We start from the raw sequence: 23861 nt of genomic DNA, 5'->3' as shown, positions 1-23861 counted from the left end.
TGGCACTGTAGGCTACGGGAGACGCTCCTCTCCATCTGATCGCTGATCCGCACGCATCATTATCAAATGTAATATTTTCGCTCGGGGCTCCCGGTCAAACCACAACTAATCTTCCTAACAATGGCGACAACAACACTTTCCCATAATGTGAAGCTGATGGCGATTTATTAAAAAAGAAAAGAAAGAAAAGGCGCAGTGCTTCCTGCAATTGGGTCGGATCGAGTCCGGCCAAATTCACACCACAAACGAACTGCAGCAGAGTGCGTTTTGAAGCGCATCGAGACTACCTCTTCAGCTGGGTCTCGGAGCGTTTGTTTGGTCCGCCCCCGAGTGCGATTGCTGTATTCACACCTGTCTGAAAGATGCGCACCGAAGGTGGAAGTGCACCTGAGTTCGTTTCAACCGAACTAAACACAGCATGTGTGGAAAGTCCGTTAGTTCACTTGCTTTGGTCCAGACCAAATAGAATTTGGATTTTTTTGTTTGGTGTGGTCCACTTTCATATTGCCCCTTTTGCAAGTGAACCAGCATTACGAAGCAAAACCACACGTGATCTAAGGTCATTCATTCATTGGACAGACATTCTGGGGTGGAGAGAAGCAGGAAGAACGAAGTAAAAACTGCGAATTTATCATTGATATAATATGGAGTTAAAAATAATAAAAATGCCTACATCTAGCCTATAAATAAAGAAGAAAAAAATCTAATTATTGTTGTTTCATATGTTTATAATGTGTAGCCCTATGACAATGCCACGTTATGTGGCTTCTAGCCTACGATGTGAAACATCATTTTTACTGTATTTTTGCTGCTGGACGCGCGACTCGCGTGAAGAATAGGCTCAAACTGAAACACAGCTGATTAAGCTGTGTATCATCTGGGTGTCAGTTCGGCGCAGTTCAGCACCAAACTGACACGGGGACAGTATTGACGGTCCCGTTGGGAAGAACAATAAAAACACACACTTCATGCAAAGCGCAGCGTGAACCTGTTGGCACTGTAGGCTACGGGAGACGCTCCTCTCCATCTGATCGCTGATCCGCACGCATCATTATCAAATGTAATATTTTCGCTCGGGGCTCCCGGTCAAACCACAACTAATCTTCCTAACAATGGCTACAACAACACTTTCCCATAATGTGAAGCTGATGGCGATTTATTAAAAAAGAAAAGAAAGAAAAGGCGCAGTGCTTCCTGCAATTGGGTCGGATCGAGTCCGGCCAAATTCACACCACAAACGAACTGCAGCAGAGTGCGTTTTGAAGCGCATCGAGACTACCTCTTCAGCTGGGTCTCGGAGCGTTTGTTTGGTCCGCCCCCGAGTGCGATTGCTGTATTCACACCTGTCTGAAAGATGCGCACCGAAGGTGGAAGTGCACCTGAGTTCGTTTCAACCGAACTAAACACAGCATGTGTGAATACACCCTTAGACTCATATTTAAAAGATACCCCCCCCCCTCCCCCTCCCCCTCCCCTCTCTGATGGCCGGCTTTACACTCGCCCTTCGATGTGTGGCCATTCATACCATCTAGGATACTCATCGTTTCCCACATGGTTGGACAAAAAAAGTCAAGTGAACTCGATATTTCCTAGGATGACATGGCCCCAAGATCTCCAGCCATGCTAGCAGATGCTAATATAAGCATTCTAACCTGCTCACAGAGAGAATTCTAACATGCTGGTGTTCAGCAAGTGTTATGTTCACCATCGATGATCTTAGGTTTAGCGTGTCAGAATTCTTATAATTAACTAGATAACTGTATTCAATAACTTATAATAACTGTCAAGTGTCAATGCAATACTATTGTACTGAAAACTGAATAATTTCACAGCCCATGTTAGTTAAAAAAAAAAAGCCAATTGATACACAACACAGATGTTGTGAGTTCAAATGGATTAAATAAACCCAGTGGCATCATAACAGCTGGCCATAATCTGTTTAAATATATTTATTGATGAACACTTACAATCAATCTAATTAACATCTGTGTTTGATGTATGCATAGCTGTGTTGACTTTTCCACGTGGTAAGTATAGCAACCTACACTCTGGTCGGTATATGCTGGTGCTGGAAAATAATAAAATAAGGATGTCATTATGAATAAAATGGTTCATTTGGCATCCTGTGGTAGCCTCAGAAGTCTGGTTCAACACCAGCAGCATACAGAGTCATGTCCACGCACATATTAAGAGGTTGGAGGAGGGCGACTCATGAGGCTTCCTTCCCTGACCGGAGATCTGTTACTGAGCTGAGTCATTCCCCTGAGCGCTCATTTCTCTTTTTGGTTGAGAAATGTCTTTGTTCTCCCTATCACGTCTGCAGTGTAGGTGTGCAGACAGGCTTCCACTGATTGCCTCGCTGCAGCCCTGATTGAAAAGGGATGCCATGAGGGGCCACCGGCTGCATACCAAACAGAGAGAGGCATCAGTGAGTGGGAGGCAGGGAAACCCTATACACAACAGAGATCAGACGCTATTCAATGCAGCAGCACAGAAGAGCTTTGCTTCAGCAGCTCGGGTCATCAGCAGAGTTCATCTGGGAATGATCATGCAGATTAATTGGTTTAATAAGATAATATTCAACATGGCCAGGGCTTTAAAGGGCACACTTTAGCTTAAATGTGCCTGTGCATATCAAATGCTGTCCCAAAAACGAGGGAGTGGACAATGTAAATATGATCTTTGTTAGAGGCAGAGGAGCGGTGAACAGTACTGTTATGTAAAGGCAGAGAAATGGCTTTAAAGTTTTCAGACTGCATGTCCAGAAATAAATATATAAAAGCTGTTATTCTGATATTTTATTTCCTTTCAGGCATATTATCTTTATTATTTTACAATAGAGTCAACAAAATACAAAAAAAATATCTATACCTGCCAACAAAATGTGCTATTTTAGCTTTATTAGATCCCTCGACAGATAGATAGATAGATAGATAGATAGATAGATAGATAGATAGATAGATAGATAGATAGATAGATAGATAGATAGATAGATAGATAGATAGATAGATAGATAGATGGATGGATGGATGGATGGATGGATGGATGGATGGATGGATGGATGGATGGATGGATGGATGGATGGATGGATGGATGGATGGATGGATGGATGGATGGATGGATGGATGGATGGATGGATGGATGGATGGATGGATGGATGGATGGATGGATGGATGGATGGATGGATGGATGGATGGATGGATGGATGGATGGATGGATGGATGGATGGATGGATGGATGGATGGATGGATGGATGGATGGATGGATAGATAGATAGATAGATAGATAGATAGATAGATAGATAGATAGATAGATAGATAGATAGATAGATAGATAGATAGATAGATAGATAGATAGATAGATAGATAGATAGATAGATAGATAGATAGATAGATAGATAGATAGATACATAGATACATAGATAGATACATAGATACATAGATAGATGTATTTGCTCCAATTACTCCAGATTTAGAATTAGAAAGAAATTGAGAAATTTGAGTAATCTCCTCTACTAAGTTAGCTACCGTTAGCTGAATATAATTTTAGTTATCCCTCATGACAAGACTTAAGCAATGCTTACTCAATGTAGTTTTATTTAAAGAGCACCTATTATGATTTTTCAACTTTTATGACCTATAAACGTTGTTATAATGATTTATAGTCATGTTTAACCATACTCAAGTGTCAAATAATGACTCTGCATTTTGACGTATTCCCTGCTGACCGTCTGGGGTGGCTGTGCAGAGCGCTAAACACTAGGAACGCCGGTCGCGATTCACTTGTTCAAATTTCCAGGATTTATCTACGTAGATCAATCCGGATTTTCCATGTATGGTAATGCTGCAACGTGCTCAGGCACACTCCTGCCATACCCCCACCTGCCTGCTCAAATCTGCCCGTGCGCCGCTGACAGTCTTCCGGAAGGAAGATAACCAATCACAACGGAGTGGTGTTGGCAGGAGGGGGGCGAGGGGGCGGAGAAGGACGAAGCCGAGTGTTGACAGAGAATGCTGAAAGCGCCCAGATGAGAGGAAGAGTTTCCCGAAAATCTAAATTTTTTGTGCTGTGATTCGTGTCAGGTTGCTCTATAGGAGTCATTAATGAGAAATTATAATAGGAGATCTTTAAATGGTTATTTTTTTGTAACAGGGAGCAAGCTACAGGGTAAAGTACATTTGTTCTCAGCTTAAGTTAAAGATAATGACTTGATATAGCGCTCTCATTTTGATGTTTGTGCCTTATGGCTTGATTTTAATTGATACTGCTAATTTAACATGATTTGGTAATTAAACACTATGGTATAATTTTTTAATTTATGGTAAAATAAGCAATACCAATGTTCCCAGGGCTCAACATTTCCGTGATTAATATGGCACCAAATGGGATGTTTTAATAACGTCTTATTCCTGTGGAAAGGAAAGTGGAAATGGGTTTTGCAAATAAAATACAGTTGTAAAGTAAACAACACTGACTTGATATTCATGATACATGATGTGTTAACTTTACCTGATTGATTCATCTTTTTACCACTTGGCTGAGTTATGTTACATGTTATCTCATTGACCCCTGAGAACAGTGAGCCCTATAGGAACATTGAATATATTCCTTAATAAGCAATATTTTCCATGGGTTTAGTAGGGCAAAGTACATCAGTCTGGCACCTTGAGTGGCAGCCTGTCATAGAAATGCCTGCTGTAATAACACTCACACAGAAAAGAAGGGTATTGTGTGTCCGTGCACACACACACACGCACACGCACACGCACACACACACTTATTTTCTGTGTTGCCAGATCTTGCAGACGCAGACCCTATAATACTGTGTGACTGCACTTCCGCAGGGCTCGTTTCTGCTCCGCTGGGTCGAGCTCTGCCTCCTGCATAAAAAGAAATCAGGGAATCCCTGCATTTCCCGGCTCCTGTCCTGCTTCTATTCACCCATCCATTTCCCCTGCAGCGTTGTGTATAAGCTATAAAAGCTGGGCTATCATTAGGGAGCCATTCTCCCTGTGAAAATGATAAAACTGCCTCAGCAAATACTGCATTCCATACTTCACACATGACACTTATTACCTTAATATTACATCAATTTCTATATGAATTCCACTACGTTATTTTTACCTATAAGCGAGCACAACTGTATTGTTCTAATGTAGGCCTACAGCTGTCTCCCATCTTAAATACACAGCCCTAATGTTTGACAGCCAGTCTAAAGGAGACTGATTGCTGATAAATGAATAATGTATGTGTGGCTAGATTTTCAGTGCAAGTAGAAACTTTGAATAAAAACCCACACTGTCTGATGGGTTTTAATGGCCGCTTTGGTATGCATATTTTATGTTCTGCTTTTTCATTCATAACAAAAAATATAGTTTAGCCCTAAAACGCCCCAAATTGATCGAACAAAATCCTTAATCAGCACTATATCCAAAATATGAATGATACTGTACAACCATTAGCATACAGTCCAAGAGGTTCCAAGACTCAAATGTTCCCATCAGGACTCCTGGTTCCTGAAAAGAGGTTTGGAACCTCAGCATCTGAGGAGCAGCTTATCTTAAACAAGAACTGGATCTCACATCACATCCACCCACTGACCCATACTGTCAGCGGTAGGCAGCATCAAAGCTTAATTTGAGGCAAAATAAATAAATAAATGAAAATAGGCCAGCATATAGCTTCATCATAGAGCACCTTACATGCCTCTCCAGTCCTGCTGTTGACCACCCAGCAAGAGAACCAACCAGCACCCTGAGACTATGCCACCTTGTATACTGCAAAGCCACAGGGACATCCAGGTGGCTCAACTACAACAGGCCAAGTCATCATCTATAATGAACTGTGAGGCACAGACACATTACAGCAGCATTAAAGGCATGCCCCTCCAGTCACTCCTTGGCATTGCTTTAAAAAAGGTGATGTCACATCAAAGGGATTCATAGCCCCAAGCCACATTCTCACTTTAAATGTATTGGGGGGGATTTCAAGCAATTTAATAAATGCAACATATTCTACACAGATTATGAAATTCCCCATAGTTGACTGTAGGTTACATTGGCCGTCGAACCCCAGCACAGGCAAACAGCAAAACGAAAAGGAGCTTTTTTTGCTGCATTGCACCTACACAAACGCGCCTAACTTTATCCGGGAAGTGAGTCCCTCTGGTCCCACTGATGTGTCGCTAACACTCCGGCTCCGAGGTCGTGACGATGGACAGACATCGTCCATCGTCCCCCCCCCCCCCCCCCCCCCCCACCACCACCACACACACACACACACACACACTGACATTTTTTAAATGTTTAAGTTAAAACGATCTGCTACAGCGGACCGTGTCATATGCCAGACGAAACACAGTGTCGGGTGAGTGTCACCGGTTGACCCGCGGTGGTTTCTTACCTGCAGGCTGCAGCTCAGAGCCGGCGGCAAGGAGGGAAGCACGGGAGGCTGGAGAGGAGAGTCCGTCCCGGGATCTGTGACGGTGACGGAACGTACGTGAGTGTGCCTCGGCACCGACTGAAGGCACTGATCCTCGGCCAGGGTGTTCCCTACAGGAGGGGGCGTGGTGTGTGTGGTGGATGTGCATGTGCGCGAGACAGAGAGAGAGAGAGAGAGAGAGAGAGAGAGAGAGAGAGAGAGAGAGAGAGAGAGAGGTGTTCATGCAATACTCTGGCATAGGCTTATTTCGTAGACTTTCTAGAGGCTTATTTGATTCTGACAACGCGACATTTGTTATTCACAGGCTATATTGTTGTTTTTATGAATAAAAGGGTTCATTGAGGGAGTTTCGTACTGCAGTGGCTGTGTCTCCCTCTGAATGGGCTCAGGAAAACTCCGTCTTGTCACTGGAGGCACCTTATGTATTATGGAGGATTTCCCTGTTGGAGTTTCTGCTGCAAACTCACAGGACATTTAATCATAGCACTGTTTGTACCTGAGAAAAAGAAAAAATAAGGGAACTGGTTATCTTGGGTTGAGCAGTGCAGTGAAAAGAGAGTTGATGGAAAATGTAGGCTATTGCTTCTCTTTGCTTCTGTGTTGCATGTGAAGCTATCTGGCAATGTAGGCTAATACAATAATTTCCTCCATAATATATAGCCAATTGTCTTTGTTGTATAGCCTATTTGCTTTTCCGCAAATTAATTTGTGTTTTTTTAATATTCATTCTCTGTTAAAGTGACTATCTTTTACACAGGTGACAGCCAACTCTGGTGCTTTAATAGCTATTATTGATGCCCACTGTCCATTATAAATACTATAGTACTTTGCAAGGTTATGAAGTGCTCGAGGGAAAAAATGCAGATAGAAAACAACACATGGATCATAAAATACCAGGGGGAAAGAATAATGTAAAATGGCAAGAGTGAAAATATGCAACCCAGCAACAAATTAAATATTTATATATGCTCTCCTATAAAATACTCTGGTCTGCTCAGTCCATGTTAAATGATTAACCAATTAAATGAAAACTAGCATATACATATACAAAGTTATGTCTATTACTTTGTATCACATCAGAACAGGTATAGGCCTATACCTTTACACAAAAGCACATATGTTACATATTATACATACAGCATTTGTCAAAAATAAAACAAAACGGGTAATTACTCATAATTTAAACATGTATGTGTTGGGTTAGTTTACATGTGAAAAACTATTTCTTATAAGAATTTAACCAGTTTTTTTATTTTTTATTTTTTTTTTAAACAGGTGTCTGCTAACATTGTGCTAGTATTTCAGAAATCATCCCAATATAATGTAATGACTCAATTAAAGACTTGATACAATATTGCCAATTAAAATTTTCAAAAAACTTTCCAAATAATTAGAACATTTCAGTCATGTGATACTGGTGGAGGTCTGTTCCCAGCCATTATTTGGATGTTTAACACAGAAGAGATCGTCTGTTGTGAAAACTGGATTTTGTTTCAGTAATAGAAAGACATGTAAGGACCCTTTTCCATCATCCTAAGAAATAGATTGTGATTTGCCTTGTTTTTGTCATATTCAGCCGGACGATTCACATTAGAGTACTCACACAAAAATCAATAATTTTTTACTGTACCAAGTAAAAAGATTTTCAAAGATATAAAGTCTCACATTTTACTAATAAATGAGCAGAATATTGAAATTTGAGACTTTAATAATAAATAATTTATCCATAAGTTCTGCCAATGACTGTTGTGGTTGCATTAAGGTCAACATAGTAACACAAAAATCAAACATTTTTACAGTACCAATTTAGAGATTTTCAAAGTCTCACTTCTTACTTACAAATGAGCAGAAGATTGAAACTTGAGACTTCAATAAAACATTATTTATCCATAAGTGAATGCTGGATAGTCCAGCATTCATACTAAATAGGCTATTATCAAATATTGTTATAACATTTGAATTATATCGTTCCGTAGTGACTGAGTTTCGCCGCTAGGAGGCGATACCACCTTGACTCGTTCACCGGCGATCGTGTCTTGGTTGAACTCTTTGTCTGTTAACAGGAACAATAACAGACTGAGACCAGAGACCGACAGACACCGGCGATAACAAAGACAACAGACCTTCGTCTCAGTCTCGGGAACATGGAGGACTATAACTCTGGAGATGAGGTAGAGTTAAGTTTGAATAACATTTCAATTCAACCATTAAATTATTCGCAGTTTGTACAACAAAAAGAGACGCCTTTGCTAAGCTAAAGTTAGCCGTATGGGCTAGCTCAGTCAGTTAGCCGATGTTCATCAAGGTGTGGTCACAGATACCGATATACATTTCACGTATTTATTACTATTTGTACATGTTCTGTAGTGGTGGAAGAAGCACTCAGATTCTAAACTTAAGAAAGATACTGGAACCACATACCAAATACTCCATGAAGTCCTGCAGATCCTTAAAAATTATTGCATTGGCAATATTATTGGCATTGAATTAATTGATCTAAAATTAAATAATTGACCGGTAAAAATGTCTGACTTGAACCATTGTTTCATTAATCTAAAAACGCTAAGACATAAAGGCTAGGATTTTTTCAAGTTTTTTTCTCACGTTGCAATTTGTAACCTCAAATTGTAATATTATTTTTAAAATAATTTTCAAATGTTTGCTACATTATAGCTAGACATTATCAATAATATTAACTAAGATGTAAATTCATTAACCCTGGCCTTTATTAAAGTAATCAGTATTTACAGTGTTTTTTTCTTTTATGCTGCAGGTTGTCTTCAATCCTGATGAGGCCAGTGCCTCTGTTAAAGAGGTACCTTTCCACTCCTGGAAACATAAACAATTTTATTTCAAATCCATTGTTTGAAGTGATGCCAGCATAGATGACCTACATTCTGTGTGGTTTTGTCTCAGTGTGTCGAAGGTGTCATCGGTGGAACAGATTACGACCACAGTAAAGTGAACCAGTGGACGGCCGGTATAGTGGAGCATTGTCTGACTCACCTGGTCAAACAGGGACGGCCGTTCAAATACATAGGTAAACTAACTGACGTGTCATAATGTGGACAACATGGAGAGCTCGTATGTCACTGTGAGTGACACTGCTCTCTGATGTTTTCAGTGAACTGTTCCATCATGCAGAAGAGCGGCGCTGGTCTCCACACGGCCAACTCCTGCTACTGGGACACCAACACTGATGGTGAGAGACCTGTAGTTAGAGCTGCTAAAAAAACAAATATTTTTGTTTAATAAGTCAAAATGTTCAGGCTTGTCTAAATGCAAGCAGTTGCACAATAAACCAAATCAAATATTTAAATCAGGATCTTCATAGACAAAATCACTAGGACTTTCCTGCACGCACAGATTATAAATGTCCCCTGTTGGTTTGCCCCTAACAGGAAGCTGCACGGTGAGGTGGGAGAATCGCACCATGTATTGTGTGGTCAGTGTGTTTGCTGTTGCTGTGGCTCTGTGACGGTCGCTCTCCTCATGCTGTCATGTCTGATCCTGTACTTGAAACGGCGCCGTAACCAAGAAGCCGTGAAGACCCTCTGATGATGCCCTCTGGTAGAAGCTCATTTACAAGTTGCTTATTTCTCCCCACGGGCTTGAAGAAAAAAATCTTCAGGAAAATGAAAATAAGTTTTTTTTGTAGGGACCATGGTGTAAATGTAACCCTAAAACAGTTATTTTGTAAAAAATGTGCACTTCATAAAGTCACACCTGTCCCAAACAATGTAATTTAAGTTTTCTCCCATGCTAGTAGCATTTGTATGTCGTTGATGATTTTTCACCAATCTCAACTATCGCAATGAAATTGAATAAAGTCGGTGAGCCTCTGACTTTTTCTCTAGTGCCACCATCAGGTCAAAATCCCCAAATTATATCTGCTTAGTGCTAATATTAAAATCTTAGCTTGCTAACATGCTAAACTAAGAACAATGAACATAACTGCCAAACATCAGCATGCAAGCATTTAGCTCACAGCACTGCAGTGCCTCAGTACTGCTGCACAAAGCTGCTAGCATTGGCTGCAAACTCATACGTCTTGTTCTCCTTCAGAACATTCCCAAATAAAACTGACTGAACTGTTTATCTAGTTAAAAGTTTGTTATTTAAAAAAAAGTATTAGTAGGAACCTGAGTTCTTGTATTCGTCTGAATCTGTAAATGTTGTTTATGACCCATGCACTTTGTCTGGAATTGTCCTGAAAATGTGTCTGTAAAACTCTGATTTGACTTTGTGGAGGAGCTGTTTATTATATTAAATAATGCCGTCATTAAATGTATTTAACTATCCACTGTTTGTTTGAATGTGAATGTGCCACTAGAGGTCAGCACAGGACAGCGTGAAGTAACTGCTCCACAGCTAACTGACCATTTTCGCATATAAATATACATTAATTAAGATTTTTAAGGAGAATTGTTATCTTTTGAATGTGTATCTTGCCCTGTATGAGATTGTTGTGTACAATAGACGTGTCATTGTTTTTATTGTTTGGCTTCAACGGATGCTTTATCTAATATCTATACATCATTGTTAGCATTCATGTGATACGCTTCATCGTTGTCCCACTGCAGATACATTGCAAAAGGGAGTAAGTGCAAAAACAAACATTGACATTCTCTCTCTCAAACTCTCACTCTCAAACACACACACACACACACACACACAGTTAAACATCAAAAAGGGTTAACAAATAACATGCAAAAATACTTATTGCAATTCCAAAAACATTTCATTCAGATATAATATGCTGTAAGTATTTTAGACTGAGACCTGACAGACATGCATGAACTCAAAAAATGCAAATGCATCCAAACAAAGAATTCACATCACTACGACTGCTGCAAATGAACCAAAGTTGTTGTTCTTTCTAAGTAAACTTGCAAATAACATGACGCTTAGAGATGTCTATGCTTTACAGTAATGTGTGATCAGTCAGGCTTTTGAAACAATATGTGGAGACAGACACATCTCGTCATCTAGCACAATACATCACTGAAGCGTCCCATATTGAGGATAAAGCTCTTATCGAGTAGTAAAAAAAAAGCTGATTGCTTGCAGCCATAAAACTAGAGGGTACAAAACAACCCCCACTCCCAGAGCCGGCCCAATCCATGGGGCCCTAAGTGGAATATGATCAGGGGGCCCCTCTCCAATCGTAGCGCTGCCCAAATTATTGCCCATTGTTAAATGTTATCCCCACACCCAGTATTTTCTTGACATCTGAGATCCCCACCCTCCTAGGGGGATCCGGGGGTATGCCCCCCCCCCCCCCCCCAGGAGATTTGTTTTAAGTTTTTAAAGTGAAATGCATGAATCTGGTGCACTTTGAGGGAACAATTTAGAGGCTAAACCTGAGAAATTGTGTGAACAAATAATTGTTTTTAACTTTTTTTGGAGGGTGGGGCCCCAAGCAACCGCTTAGTTCGCCTCGGGCCGGCTCTGCCCACTCCCATCACCTCATCTGAAGCTTCACACATGCACACCTCCATGCCAAAGAGAGATACTAAATACAATCAATTCGTATACATGGCTCCTTGTGATCTGTAATGCAGCATACTAGTGGACGTGGGTTGTTTTTTGCACCAAAGGCTGCAGATTCACCACTTAGTTTGGGAGCACAGCATGATGCGTGTGTGCTGCCAGGATGAATCTCTGGTTAAGGGCACGTTTCATATATGAGACACTAGTAGCAGAGATGAGATGGATACACAAAGTTAAGATTCAAAGTGTAAACTCAACTCAGAGAGATTCATGTGGCACTTAAAAAGGTAACAGACGGTATGATGTCGCTCCTCCGAATGTATGGCACCTCAAACATCTGTGATGCTCTTAGCGTTGCAGCAGACACTCTGGCCAAAGTCACTATTTAGTCCCCCGTCTATGCCATTGCCCATTTCACTGGCAGGGTCCTGGATGGTATCACTGAGAATGTCGTACGCCGTGTGCTGAATCAAGTCATCTGTGGTTTCAGTGACGGTGTCGTGGGCTTCCTCGTTGTCGGTGGGCTCTTTGTGCTGGACGGGGCCGGCTGGCTCCAGGACAGACTTTCCCATGGGGCTGGTCCCTGGAGAATCACACTTGAGGCAGAGGAGAGAGGAGCAGGTCCACTGGCCCTGGGTCATGCTGTACGAGAAGAGCCTCCGACACGGATGGCAGAACTGATAGAACACCAGCATGAAGAAGATGCCGATGGCATAGGCCACCAGCAGCTGCAGCACCAGTAGCGGGGCGAAGACAAAGTTGTAGAAGTCTGTCTTGTAGATGTACCACAGCAGGAGCAGAGAGGCGTTCTCCACAAAGCGCAGCATGTAGTACACAGCCATGCGGTGCCAGTTCAGGGACTTGTTGATGAGGTCTGGGTCGTTGAGCTTCACCTGCACCGCAGACCAGCAGAACATGTTGATGCCGGCATAGAGGAAGGTGAGCAGGCAGAGCACCATGGTGGTCCCCACGCTGGTCAGAGTTTTCTCTATGTTCTCGGGGAAAGGCGAGTGGCTCAGCCAGAACAGGATCCAGGGGTAGAGGAAGAAGAGGAGGAAGTTGAGCAGAACCACGGGCAGCACCCAGAGCTGCAGCACAGAGCTGAACAGGACCAGAACCACCACACGTGTGGCGATCTCAAAGCTTCTCCACAGGAAAATGCACAGATAAGCAAAGGGTCGCACGTCCACCTGGTAGTCGTCGTATTGGATCTTGATGGCGAGGATGTTGCAGCGCAGCGCTCCGTACACAATGGACAGCAGGGAGATCACCATCAGTGTGCCTGACCGTGGAAAACAAAGACAGAAATATGAGGTGATTTAGAAGATGTCAAATATTATCAAGACTACCTTCAGGGTCCAGGTGTAATTTGGCACTTTTTTTGCGATTTTTTATGGATTCATTTCAATATTTGTTTAACTGCAAAATGAAGCCGCCATAAACCCAAAACACACGAAAAACGACAGGCGCCTTTTTAAAATGAACAAGTCTTCATATTTTACTATACACACAAATACACAGGAAAATGTCAGAGATTAAATTACAGAGTATACTTAAATTATTGTGATTTTATTCCAATTTGTGAAAAGTTATTTATGCCTGTAAATCACTTACAATTCTAATGTACATTATTTATTTATTTGTTTATGATCTACAAACATAAATGATCTTGTGCCCACCACGTGATAAAGTTAACTGGAACAGGCCAAACTTGTATTTGGCCTGTTCAATGGAACAGGCCAAATACAAGGCCACTTCACACTTTATACACTTGGCATTGTCACAGAAAAACTGAACTGTGCTGAACTGATCTTAAAAGCTGAAGCAATTAGATTAAAATTGACTGTGTATTGGACTGCAGATTCTTAAAAAAAAAAAAAAAAAAAATGTATATATATATATATATATATATAGCTATAGCTATATATATATATAAATAAAAAAATTGTTTGTTTTATTTTTATTTTCTGTAACAGTAACTGTGTATCTGAATCCGAATTTGATGAAAATGGGGGCGGGACCTGATAAGCCTTTGGCTTCTTCCGTCTCCCTTCGGACAACACAAAGTATGATGTATGAATATTTGCAAGAGCAAATTGTGTATTGTGTGGAATTGTCCGAAAGAATAATAAATAAAAAAACTAAATAAAACATGCCTAATGCATCCACTGATGGGCAGATGAACGCCAGAGGGTTAAAACAACATTAAAGCTGTGCTGATTCTTCCTGTTCCCCGTGATGGGAGACAAAGGTTGCGTTCCGAATCGCATACTCTTTCTTTTTTCTATTCTACATACTACATCCGACGATAAAAAGAATCTAGTTAGGATGCAGTAGGCATACTATTGGGACATACTTTTCTCTCTTATTTCATCATAACATTGCACCTTGATCTTGCCTCTTGCTTTTATATCCGTTGCATCCCCGTTTGTTTTCATATGGAGGCTTCGTCGATGTTACGTCACTTCACGTGCGCACTGGATTGTGGGTCAGAATCGCCCAAATAGGATGCACTTTTCAACACTAACAATCTTGGCCGCATGAAGTAGGACATCCGGGTACTTCTAACCATCCTAAATCTGGCCACAAGAATCGGGACATCCTAAATCTTTTTTCTACATACTATATAGTAGAAAGTATGCGATTCGGAACGCAACCAAAACCATTGTTTTAAAACGGACCTCACCTCTTAAGGACCCCGAGGCTCACTTACCACACCCACCCAGGCTGTTAAATCGCTTGGCGTGAAATAGAAGTGTCAGAATGCCAGGGTCGAGAGGAAGTAGGACTTATGTATCTAAAATATCTTTCATTTTCTCTTAATTGGATGAGCAGATGTCCTCGTTTGACTTTTTGAGAACCATTGCTAAATCTCCCACAGGGATAGAAATACTGGCTCACACACACACACACACACACACACACACACACACACACACACGCACAGAGAGAGAGAGAGAATCAAACATTTCTGTCCTCAATATTACATAACACCACTTTGACTCATGAAAACACCATCCTCTTATGTCCAATATGGCACTTCAACTGTGGAATGGTGACAGACTGTGCTCTCACTCTCAGTAGAGTTGGATGGATTTAAAAAAAATACTTGTGACCATTCAAATCAATAATACCGTACACTAAAAGTGCCCGTACACCCCCACACCTCGCACCCACTGCCATCATCTATCTCACCTCTTCCGATGGACACCCCCTGCTGCAGGACACAGATGTAGAGCTGCAGGGTGAGCTGGGGGGCCGAGCCCAGGAAGGCCTGGATGACAGAGGTGCGGGCGAAGGCTGCTCTGTGTGTGAAGAGTTTGCCCTCCGCCTGCCCCACCTGCCGCTCCACCTCCTCAGACTGGCCCTGCCGAGGCATCTGCTTCTTCCTGGTGATGCTGACGTACGGCTCCTCCACACGGCCATCGCTGCCATAGATCCAGAACGCCTCCAGACACCTGCAGCAGGCACAGACACAGGCACACACACACACACACACACACACACACACACACACACACACACACACACACACACACACACACACACACACACACACACACACACACACACACACACACACACACACACACACACACACACACACACACACACACACACACACACACACACACACACACACACACACACACACACACACACACACACACACACACACACAGCGGGAGCGCATTGAGATGGTTAAAGGACTGAAGGGCAGCAGGTAACTTTTCATTTGCAACTTGTTTTCATCATGTCATTTAATAGGGTTCTCACTCCACTACATTTATAGGTCCCTATATGCGCTCAGGTAAGGTCGAAAATGTATTGTCCATTTTACCATGATTTGAGACTAAGGGTATTCAAGAAAGTCTATGTCAAAGAAGTTCATTAAATGCGGCACACTGATACAATGTGTCAACTTGGCTATTTGAAAATAGAACATAATGTATGGAATTCCTGACTTTATTGAAAGATTGTGAGCTAAGAGAAAGATGTCACTTTATACTTAGTTTGTTTATCCGGCCCTGGATGTATTATATTACAAATAGTGTATTTTGATTGTGTATGTCCTACACTCTTGTATTATATCGGTGTCATGTAAAAATTGACAGCATTAGTGACTGAGGTGGTTGACTTGAGCCTTGCCGGGTAGAACTAAGTGCTTTTAGAAGGGTCTTAATATCTGTTATCCGTCTACTGCAGCAGCTTAAATTGCCATGAGCTGGAATGAGCTAAAATCCTAAAACTTGGCCAGATACACTGGAAAAGATGTGAATGTGCTTGACTGTAATTGGCCAAGTGGTGGCAACGGAAATTCGACACACACGTCCTCCAGCTCGATGTGCTCTGCAAAAAAAGCCTCTTGGACTAAATGTGTTCGCCTTCTTCCATCTACTTTTTTTGATTTTAGCTATCAACACCAAATTTAGTCCACAGCATTGCATGACTGAGAATTGAGAAAGATCGGAAACAAAAACATGGCCCACCTTTCAATATAAAGCAGGTTATCTGCCAGAAAAGTTACTTAAAATCAATCCTAATTGTGGACATCATGCACTATGTCCTTTATCTGATTAATAGTCTATAAAATGTTAAGAAAAACTTTGAATAATATAAAAACAAGAATTCAAATTTGAGAAATAAATTGCATTATTTTATTGATAAATTATTTTAACTAAATAATCTATTATAAAAACTGTCAGATTAAATTCCTCTCCGTCTCAGATGTACTAACCTGAACCAACTATGCATCCTATCAAAGCTCCAGCAAGAGCTCCTTATAAGGACTGATTGACTGTTCCAGCACTAACTCACAATGAAACAAGAACGATGAAATGAATCAGCCGTAGAGGACAACAGTTTGACCACAGGTGCTTTTTATTTAACCATTTTAATATTCATCATGTCAGTAAGAGTCATCTGTCAGCGCGGTACTTAATAAAATGAAGTGGTGAGCACAGGCAAAGGGCCAGAGGTTTGTGCTGCTTAAATCAGCAATAATGCACAGAGCCAATAAAACAACCAGGCAGCGGGTTCAAGCCACCGGGGCGCTGAGAGACAGACTGTTTATCAGCTGTACAGTGAACGCATCACTAACTACATAAATATAAATAAATAAAACTGTCCAGGTTGAGTCTGCAAGCTGCATTTCAGGAGGTAAACAAAAGGTCAGTCCCACACTCTGACTCTGCTACGCTCAGCATGTTTTCAGTCATCATGGAGTACGTGGAATTTGCAGATAACAGAGGTAACTTGAAGCGGCTATAATCAATATTTTCCCATCGACAAATGTACCTTTTTGCATATAAAAAAAGAACTTGCACATGCTGATGAACCTACAGTGAATTATAACTCAACTCTGCTGTTCCCTTCATATCTATGGAGCCTTTTAGCATCTTTCAGCTACTTTCTTTTGTGGTTTTCTGGCTTGCAGCTTCACTGATTTTGTTCACTCTCACTGCCCTCGGCTGCAGCACACTGCTGTTTTTAGCACACTACCATTACCAAAACCAACTACAAACCCAGTGTGCACCACCTGCTCAGCAACAAACAACAGACTCAGTTAGTGATTAGCTGTTGAACATAGTGGAGCATTTAGCAGCCAGGGAAACACTCATTTCCTTTAGGAGTTGGTGGAGACCAAAAACAGAGCTCGTCAGTAACATGGGAACTGAGACAGGAATAACCAGGTTTTACATGACATGGTCCATGTAAACTCACATACTAGATATGATCAACAACAGGACACAGTCACATGTAAACACACTTAGGTTGACAGCTTGTTTGTGCTTCTCCTAAGAGCCAAAACAAAATCCAGGTTAAAGCGGTTTTAATAACTGTGGAATTGAAAATAATGTGTCTGATGAAAGAAAAATGTAAAATGACATCTACTTTGTATCCCTCAAAATAAATCCATTAATCAATCAATATTCAAACATTGTTCATGTTTAACGTTAACTGACACAATATGTCTCCTACTTCACTGAGGATCAATTCAAAGTGTTTGTGACCCCGAAAGCTTCAAGTTTCCACATGCGCCTTGTGTAAGCTGCATATTGAACCGTGATCGGCTTTCGAACTAGATGTGATGTCAACAAATTAGCTTGTACACGTCGTCTTAAACCCAGATCTCAGGCACAAACATATCTTCCCTGAACAGCTACAATGTTCTTAACACAGACAGAACTCCACTTCTGCTGTGAAAGAAGAAATGATCCCACATGGCAGACACTCATTTGGCTGCTCATTAGATTTAAGAGGCTAAAGCTACAATGGAAAATGGAAGTGTTTTCAGCTCATCAAGCGTTAAGGTCTTTAACTGTTATGCCACACAATGATAAAGATGAAGAGGAAGTGCGTCTGTGGTGTGAGCAGCAGAGACAGACATTCCCCTCTGTGACTGTGTTGTCAGAGATAAGGAGCCGGCAGCGACACGTCCTATTCTTAGAGCCGCCCCTCACAGACAGATACAAGTCTGAGGAGTTATCAAGTAAATGCACGCTCCAGGAGAAACGGGCTGGGATGGCTCAGAGCCACAGAGGCCACTACGGGGGCCGCAAACTGTGAACTGTTTACATCCACAAGCTGAACAAGGACACGCCATGAGTGACAGAGTGTGGTTATAATTGCAACTTTTCAATTTCTTTGTCAAGATTGCTCTTGTGATTTTTTTCTCCATTAATTAATTCATTGTTTAATGTCAAAAATAAAATAAAATTTTGAAAAATGCCCCAAAGTTACACATAAAATCCAGCACACTTCACACATGGATCCAGGTTCAATTCACCCAAACAACCTGACTTAACTGATCAACCAGTTATCATAATCAATTGCGTCCCCATTTTCTGTTTTGTTCAAGAGCATCTATGATCAAATGGTACATAAAACTTTAGAAAAAAGTTACGAGTATTGAGGGGGTGGGGGGGGGGGGGCGTTTTGTCCAGAAAAAAACACCTAATACTCACATTTGAGGTGCTTTAATCGAGGAATATTTCGGCTTTTAGCTTAAACTTTAAAACATTTTAAAATGCAGATGTAATCGATGCACTGGATGAGAAAGCATCCCACTGGTTAGTGCTCAGGAAATGAAAAAGGTCAACTGGGGGGGGGGGGGGGGGGATTTCCTCTTGAGAAATTTCCTGGAGTTACTGTCATACTCTACGTATTAAAGGAAAGTGAATAAAGATATTCTTTATAGAGCTTGTTTTCTTTAAACTTGACTTGCTTGTAGATTGATAAATAGGGATATAACATATAACATAATATATAAACAACATAGTCACATAAAACACATGACAGGACACATGAAAGACAAACGCCTCTGTACTTAAAATTCAGGAGTGCAAAGTGCATAGTATGTCCAAAGTGCATAGTCATATAAAGTAATTAAGTAAAAAAAGAAAAAGTCAAGTAAAAGTGTTGGGTGGCATGAGTGAGATGAGTCAGTCGCTTGTCACTTTACTGTCTCCTTATCTTAAAGCTCCCATATTATACACTTTTCGGTTCTATTATACACCATATTATATGGTCTTAGTGGTCCCTAATACGTTTTTCTTTAATTGTTTGCTGAAAAAAACTTTCAGATAATTTATTGTACTATGCTGATGTTCAGCTAATCTCACAATGGCCTATTTTTTAAAAAAGAGTTGCAGGTCCCCTCGTAAATATACAATCTTTGAGCTCCCCCCGCCCCCTGTCCGGAAGCGAAGCCAGATACGCCTCGCCCTCTGTCTGTCAGGGCCGTGGACCAATAAGAAATAGGGGTGTGGGCTGCACAGTGGAAGCTTCTGGCTTTACGGTTTGTGAGGTCAGAAAAGGGGATAATTCTGACTGGAGTGTTTTTGGGGGGAGGGGTGGGGGTTTCAGAAAAGGGGAGAGTGAGAAAAGGAGAGATTGTTATTTTTTTTGATATTTTGGCAGTCTCTAGGCACACCGTGGACGCATGGATATGTTGGAACACATTTAAAAAGTGCATTTAGCATAATATGGGACCTTTAAGTTATTGAAGTGAAATTCCGTTTTTAATTCCCTGCTGCAACTAAAAAGGGTATCACTAAAATCTGACTGTGAAGTTTTTGTCCCAATATTTGAAAAACCCCAAAGAGAACATGATGACAATATGAAGAGAAACAGAGAAACGCAGCACATTCAAACATCTGAAAAGCTGATACAATCAAATAATTGACCTGAGAAATGGCAGGTAAAATACCTATTCCTTTGGAGATAATTTTGCTTTTGATCTTCTTATCAAATAAGATTCTTGTTTCTGTGAAAAATGAGATTATGTGTTACAGTGTTTCTGAGGAGTGAGATTTAGTGTTGTTTACATGCCATTTGATCGCATCACTGCCCATCTGTGTGTGCAGAGGGAGGCGTCGTACTACTACACTATTAGGATTAAACTCAGATTCCTACAGATGTTCATCAGGCCATGGTTTAGCCAGAGAAAAAACCAGGCCTATTACATTAGGGTTTAAAACTCTCGGGCACACTCAGTCAGAGTGTTAATGTCCTGACTGACAGACAGTCATCATGAATAACTCAGCTCGGCCTGTGGCCCGGAGATCATGGTGGAATCATAACTAGCAGACTTGCAAACAGTGCGGTTACATGAAACATATCGATGAGCAGTGGCGTGCATTTATCAGCTTATACATTTTTTATATATGTGATATACGTTCATTGCATCAGCGTGTCAAACGGCCAGCCGGAGACAAAAGGCTGGATAAAACATGACAACAACAACCGCATGTGTGAGAAACGCCTGTGTCAAAGCGTCAGGGTAAGCAGCTTACAAGCAGACAGGCCTGACTGACTGACATATTTACAACAGGTGAAGATATCTCCTGTGGAGACGACACCTGCAGCAGTTTTCACTGCATGAAAGTGGGGAGGGGGTTGGGGGGACATATGGCTTCCAGGATTCGGACCAATCATTGAAACAACATAAACAAGCCACCAAGACTGACCTGATGACGGGTCCCAGCTGCAGGATGTGCAGCAGCAGGACAAGCGGTCTGTCTCTGCCCAGGTCCCGGTGGATGAACGTGAGTGTCAGCTGCACTAGCACGGACGGGACGAGCGTGAAGAGCAGCGTGAGCGCCTGCCAGATTTGGTCTCCAGCGGAGCGGTACGTGGAGCTGAGGTAGAGCGCCGCCGTTGTCTCGGCCGTGAATAGAGACACCGACACAAAGATGGAGCTGGGGAGTCGCATCCTCGCTCACTCCACCATGGGGGGAAAGCGGCCTCCATAACACATGGTCCGCACATCCATAACGTTTACCAGGCACCAGGCACTCAGTCAGTCACTAGACGGGAGGAGACGCCGTACGGTCGGTCTCACTCCGCCTCTCATCTGCGGTTTGGAGGCAGGCAGAAGTGTAGTACCGGAGAGAGACTTCAGGAGGCGCTGCGGTGTGTAAACAAAATCCGCCCTGCGGATCATAACATTAACACAACAGAGTTTAATGGTATGTATTAGGTAAACATTTTCGTTATTTTATTGGTGTCATTGTTAGTTAAATAGTTTTTTTAATAATTTAAAAAAAGTTTTTTTTTGAACTGTTAGCCTAATAGCCTTTGTTTAGTTATTTTTTTTTATTTCTCTGCATTATTGCTTTAATCTTTAGATAGCCTATACTTTATTTCTTCATTAATAATAATGAGAATGTATGGCTTGGGTCTTTAACCCATGTAACACTTCTTTCCATAAAAGGAACTTTTTCTTAATTAATTTTTCTTAATTTTTTAGAGGTGACTTATTTATACAGGCCTATTACTTTTTCTTTCAAATGTGCTGTTGGAGTATTGTTTGTGTTTATTAAATTGTGCATACTTCTGTTTCTGCTATGCTATCCAAAAAGAAACATTCTAGAAATGCAATAAAACCTCTAAATCACCATAATGTGGTGGAAAATGGTCATGTCATCAATTATTTGGAGGTGCAAGTTTCAACAGAAGATGTTTACGTATATGGTTTGAGTCAGATGTGATTCTTATGTCTTTATGTCAGGCTGTGAAGGCAGTAAAGGATGACTGTTGCATTTTCAGAAAACAACAAACATGGTCTTTTTTCATCTGAATACTTTATTAATAACAATAATCCTTTGAGACATCAAACATTGAAAAACAATCACATTTACACACGGTGTAAATTAGGCTCAGTAAATCTTGCACAATTACAAGGCCAAAAATCTACAGAGACTCAGTATCTGTTGGTTGTACATCTCTGCCCAGTTCTGATGATTTGATAGTAGTATCAAAAGCCTTCAATTGTTTTTTTCTTTATTTTTTTATCACTGAAGGTTGTGACAATGATAATTTAACAACTCAAATGGTCAAGGATTAGTGATCCCTTAGGAGGAAAACCAAGCCGGTAACAAAGACTGTGAAAACCTGGCCAGAGGGTGCACTCTCCCAACTGCAGGACTGTTTCGCTCACACAGATTGGAGTATCCTTGAACAACAGGATCTACAGGGCTTCACTGACACCGTATTGTCATACATCAAATACTGTACTGACAATGTGACGGTTGATAAAAACATCAAAGTCTATCCAAACCGAAAGCCCTGGATGACAAGCAAAGTCCAGTCACTCCTGAGAGCCCGAAACGCCGCCTTCAAAACAAAGGACAATGCCCTGTACAGCGTGGCGAGAGCGGACCTGAGGAGAAGCATCAAAGGTGCGAAGAAGGCCTACAAAAGGAAGGTTGAGGGCCATCTGACAAACAACAACCCACGTCAAGTGTGGCAGGGATTAAAACATATCACAAACTACAACAGCAGCCCCTCAGTGACCATCAGTGCCGACGCCTCGCTGGCAGAGGAAATAAATTATTTCTTTGCCCACTTTGAGGCAACAAGGCCCAACGCAGACATGCTGACCCCTCTGTCCACAAGCCAACACACACTCACTATCCAGGAACATCAAGTGAGTCGTGTATTCAGGTCAGTGCACACAAGAAAAGCCACCGGACCTGATGGAGTGCCTGGCGAAGTAATCAAAGCATGTGCTGATCAGCTGGCAGGGGTCTTCACCAAGATCTTCAACCTGTCCCTGACACATGCCACCGTCCCACCATGTCTCAAGTCGGCTAACATAATCCCTGTCCCCAAAAACTCAACCATCAATAACCTCAGTGACTATAGACCCATTGCACTAACACTAGTGGTTGCAAAATGTTTTGAGAGGCTTATGACTCATCACATAAAAGAATGCCTCCCTCCAACCTTTGACCCCTTCCAATTTGCATACAAAGCAAACCGATCAACTGATGATGCCATCTCCACAGCCCTCCACACAGCACTCAGCCACCTAGAACACCCGGGGACCTACGTAAGGATGCTCTTCGTCGACTACAGCGCGGCCTTTAATACCATCATCCCGGACATCCTTGTGAGCAAGCTGGCAGCCCTGGACTTCCCCCCCCCCCCTCCCCCCCGCCACCTGTGCCTGGATAAAAGATTTTCTTACAAATCGACCGCAGTCTGTTAAGATTGGCACCCACAGCTCCTCCACCCTCATGCTCAGTACGGGTTCTCCACAAGGCTGTGTGCTGAGCCCACTCCTGTATGCCATCTACACACATGACTGTACTGTACTCCTACCCACCCCACCAACACAATAGTCAAATTCGCGGATGATACGACTGTGGTGGGGCTCATAACCGGAGGAGACGAGTCCGCCTACTGGGATGAGGTGCAGCGGCTGGTGGAGTGGTGTGCTGCAAACAACCTGACCCTTAACACCACAAAAACAAAGGAGGTCATAATGGATTTCAGGAGACACAGAGCTGACCCCGCTCCTCTCCACATAAATGGTGACTGTGTGGAGAGAGTCTCCACCTTTAAGTTCCTGGGAACTCACATCTCTGAGGACATATCCTGGTCAGCTAACACGAAAGCGGTGGTGAAGAAGGCCCAAC

At 41.9% G+C, this 23861-nt stretch overlaps 2 protein-coding genes across 2 annotated transcripts; one reads left to right on the top strand and one right to left on the bottom strand.

Annotated features, from left to right (window-relative positions):
* The first annotated feature begins 8502 nt into the window (after positions 1-8502).
* LOC307258226 (dynein light chain Tctex-type 1-like) lies at positions 8503-10724 on the top strand. The gene is made up of 5 exons (XM_080037682.1): positions 8503-8612; positions 9215-9256; positions 9358-9481; positions 9566-9643; positions 9843-10724. Exons 1-5 carry the CDS (start codon positions 8586-8588, stop codon positions 9917-9919), a joined length of 348 nt encoding a protein of 115 aa, XP_079893808.1. The 5' UTR covers positions 8503-8585; the 3' UTR covers positions 9920-10724.
* A 1539-nt stretch (positions 10725-12263) lies between these two features.
* xk (X-linked Kx blood group (McLeod syndrome)) lies at positions 12264-21151 on the bottom strand (the record flags this gene model as incomplete). The annotated part of the gene is made up of 3 exons (XM_080038486.1): positions 12264-13216; positions 15130-15392; positions 20907-21151. The coding sequence occupies 3 exons, from the start codon at positions 21149-21151 to the stop codon at positions 12264-12266; spliced, it is 1461 nt and encodes a 486-aa protein (XP_079894612.1).
* Between the last annotated feature and the right edge of the window lie 2710 nt (positions 21152-23861).

The sequence above is a fragment of the Ammodytes marinus genome (assembly GCF_949987685.1).
Source record: "Ammodytes marinus genome assembly, chromosome: 12".
Taxonomy (NCBI): domain Eukaryota; kingdom Metazoa; phylum Chordata; class Actinopteri; order Uranoscopiformes; family Ammodytidae; genus Ammodytes; species Ammodytes marinus.
Note: the sequence above shows the minus strand (reverse complement) of the source record. Positions and strands in the feature narration are given on the sequence as shown.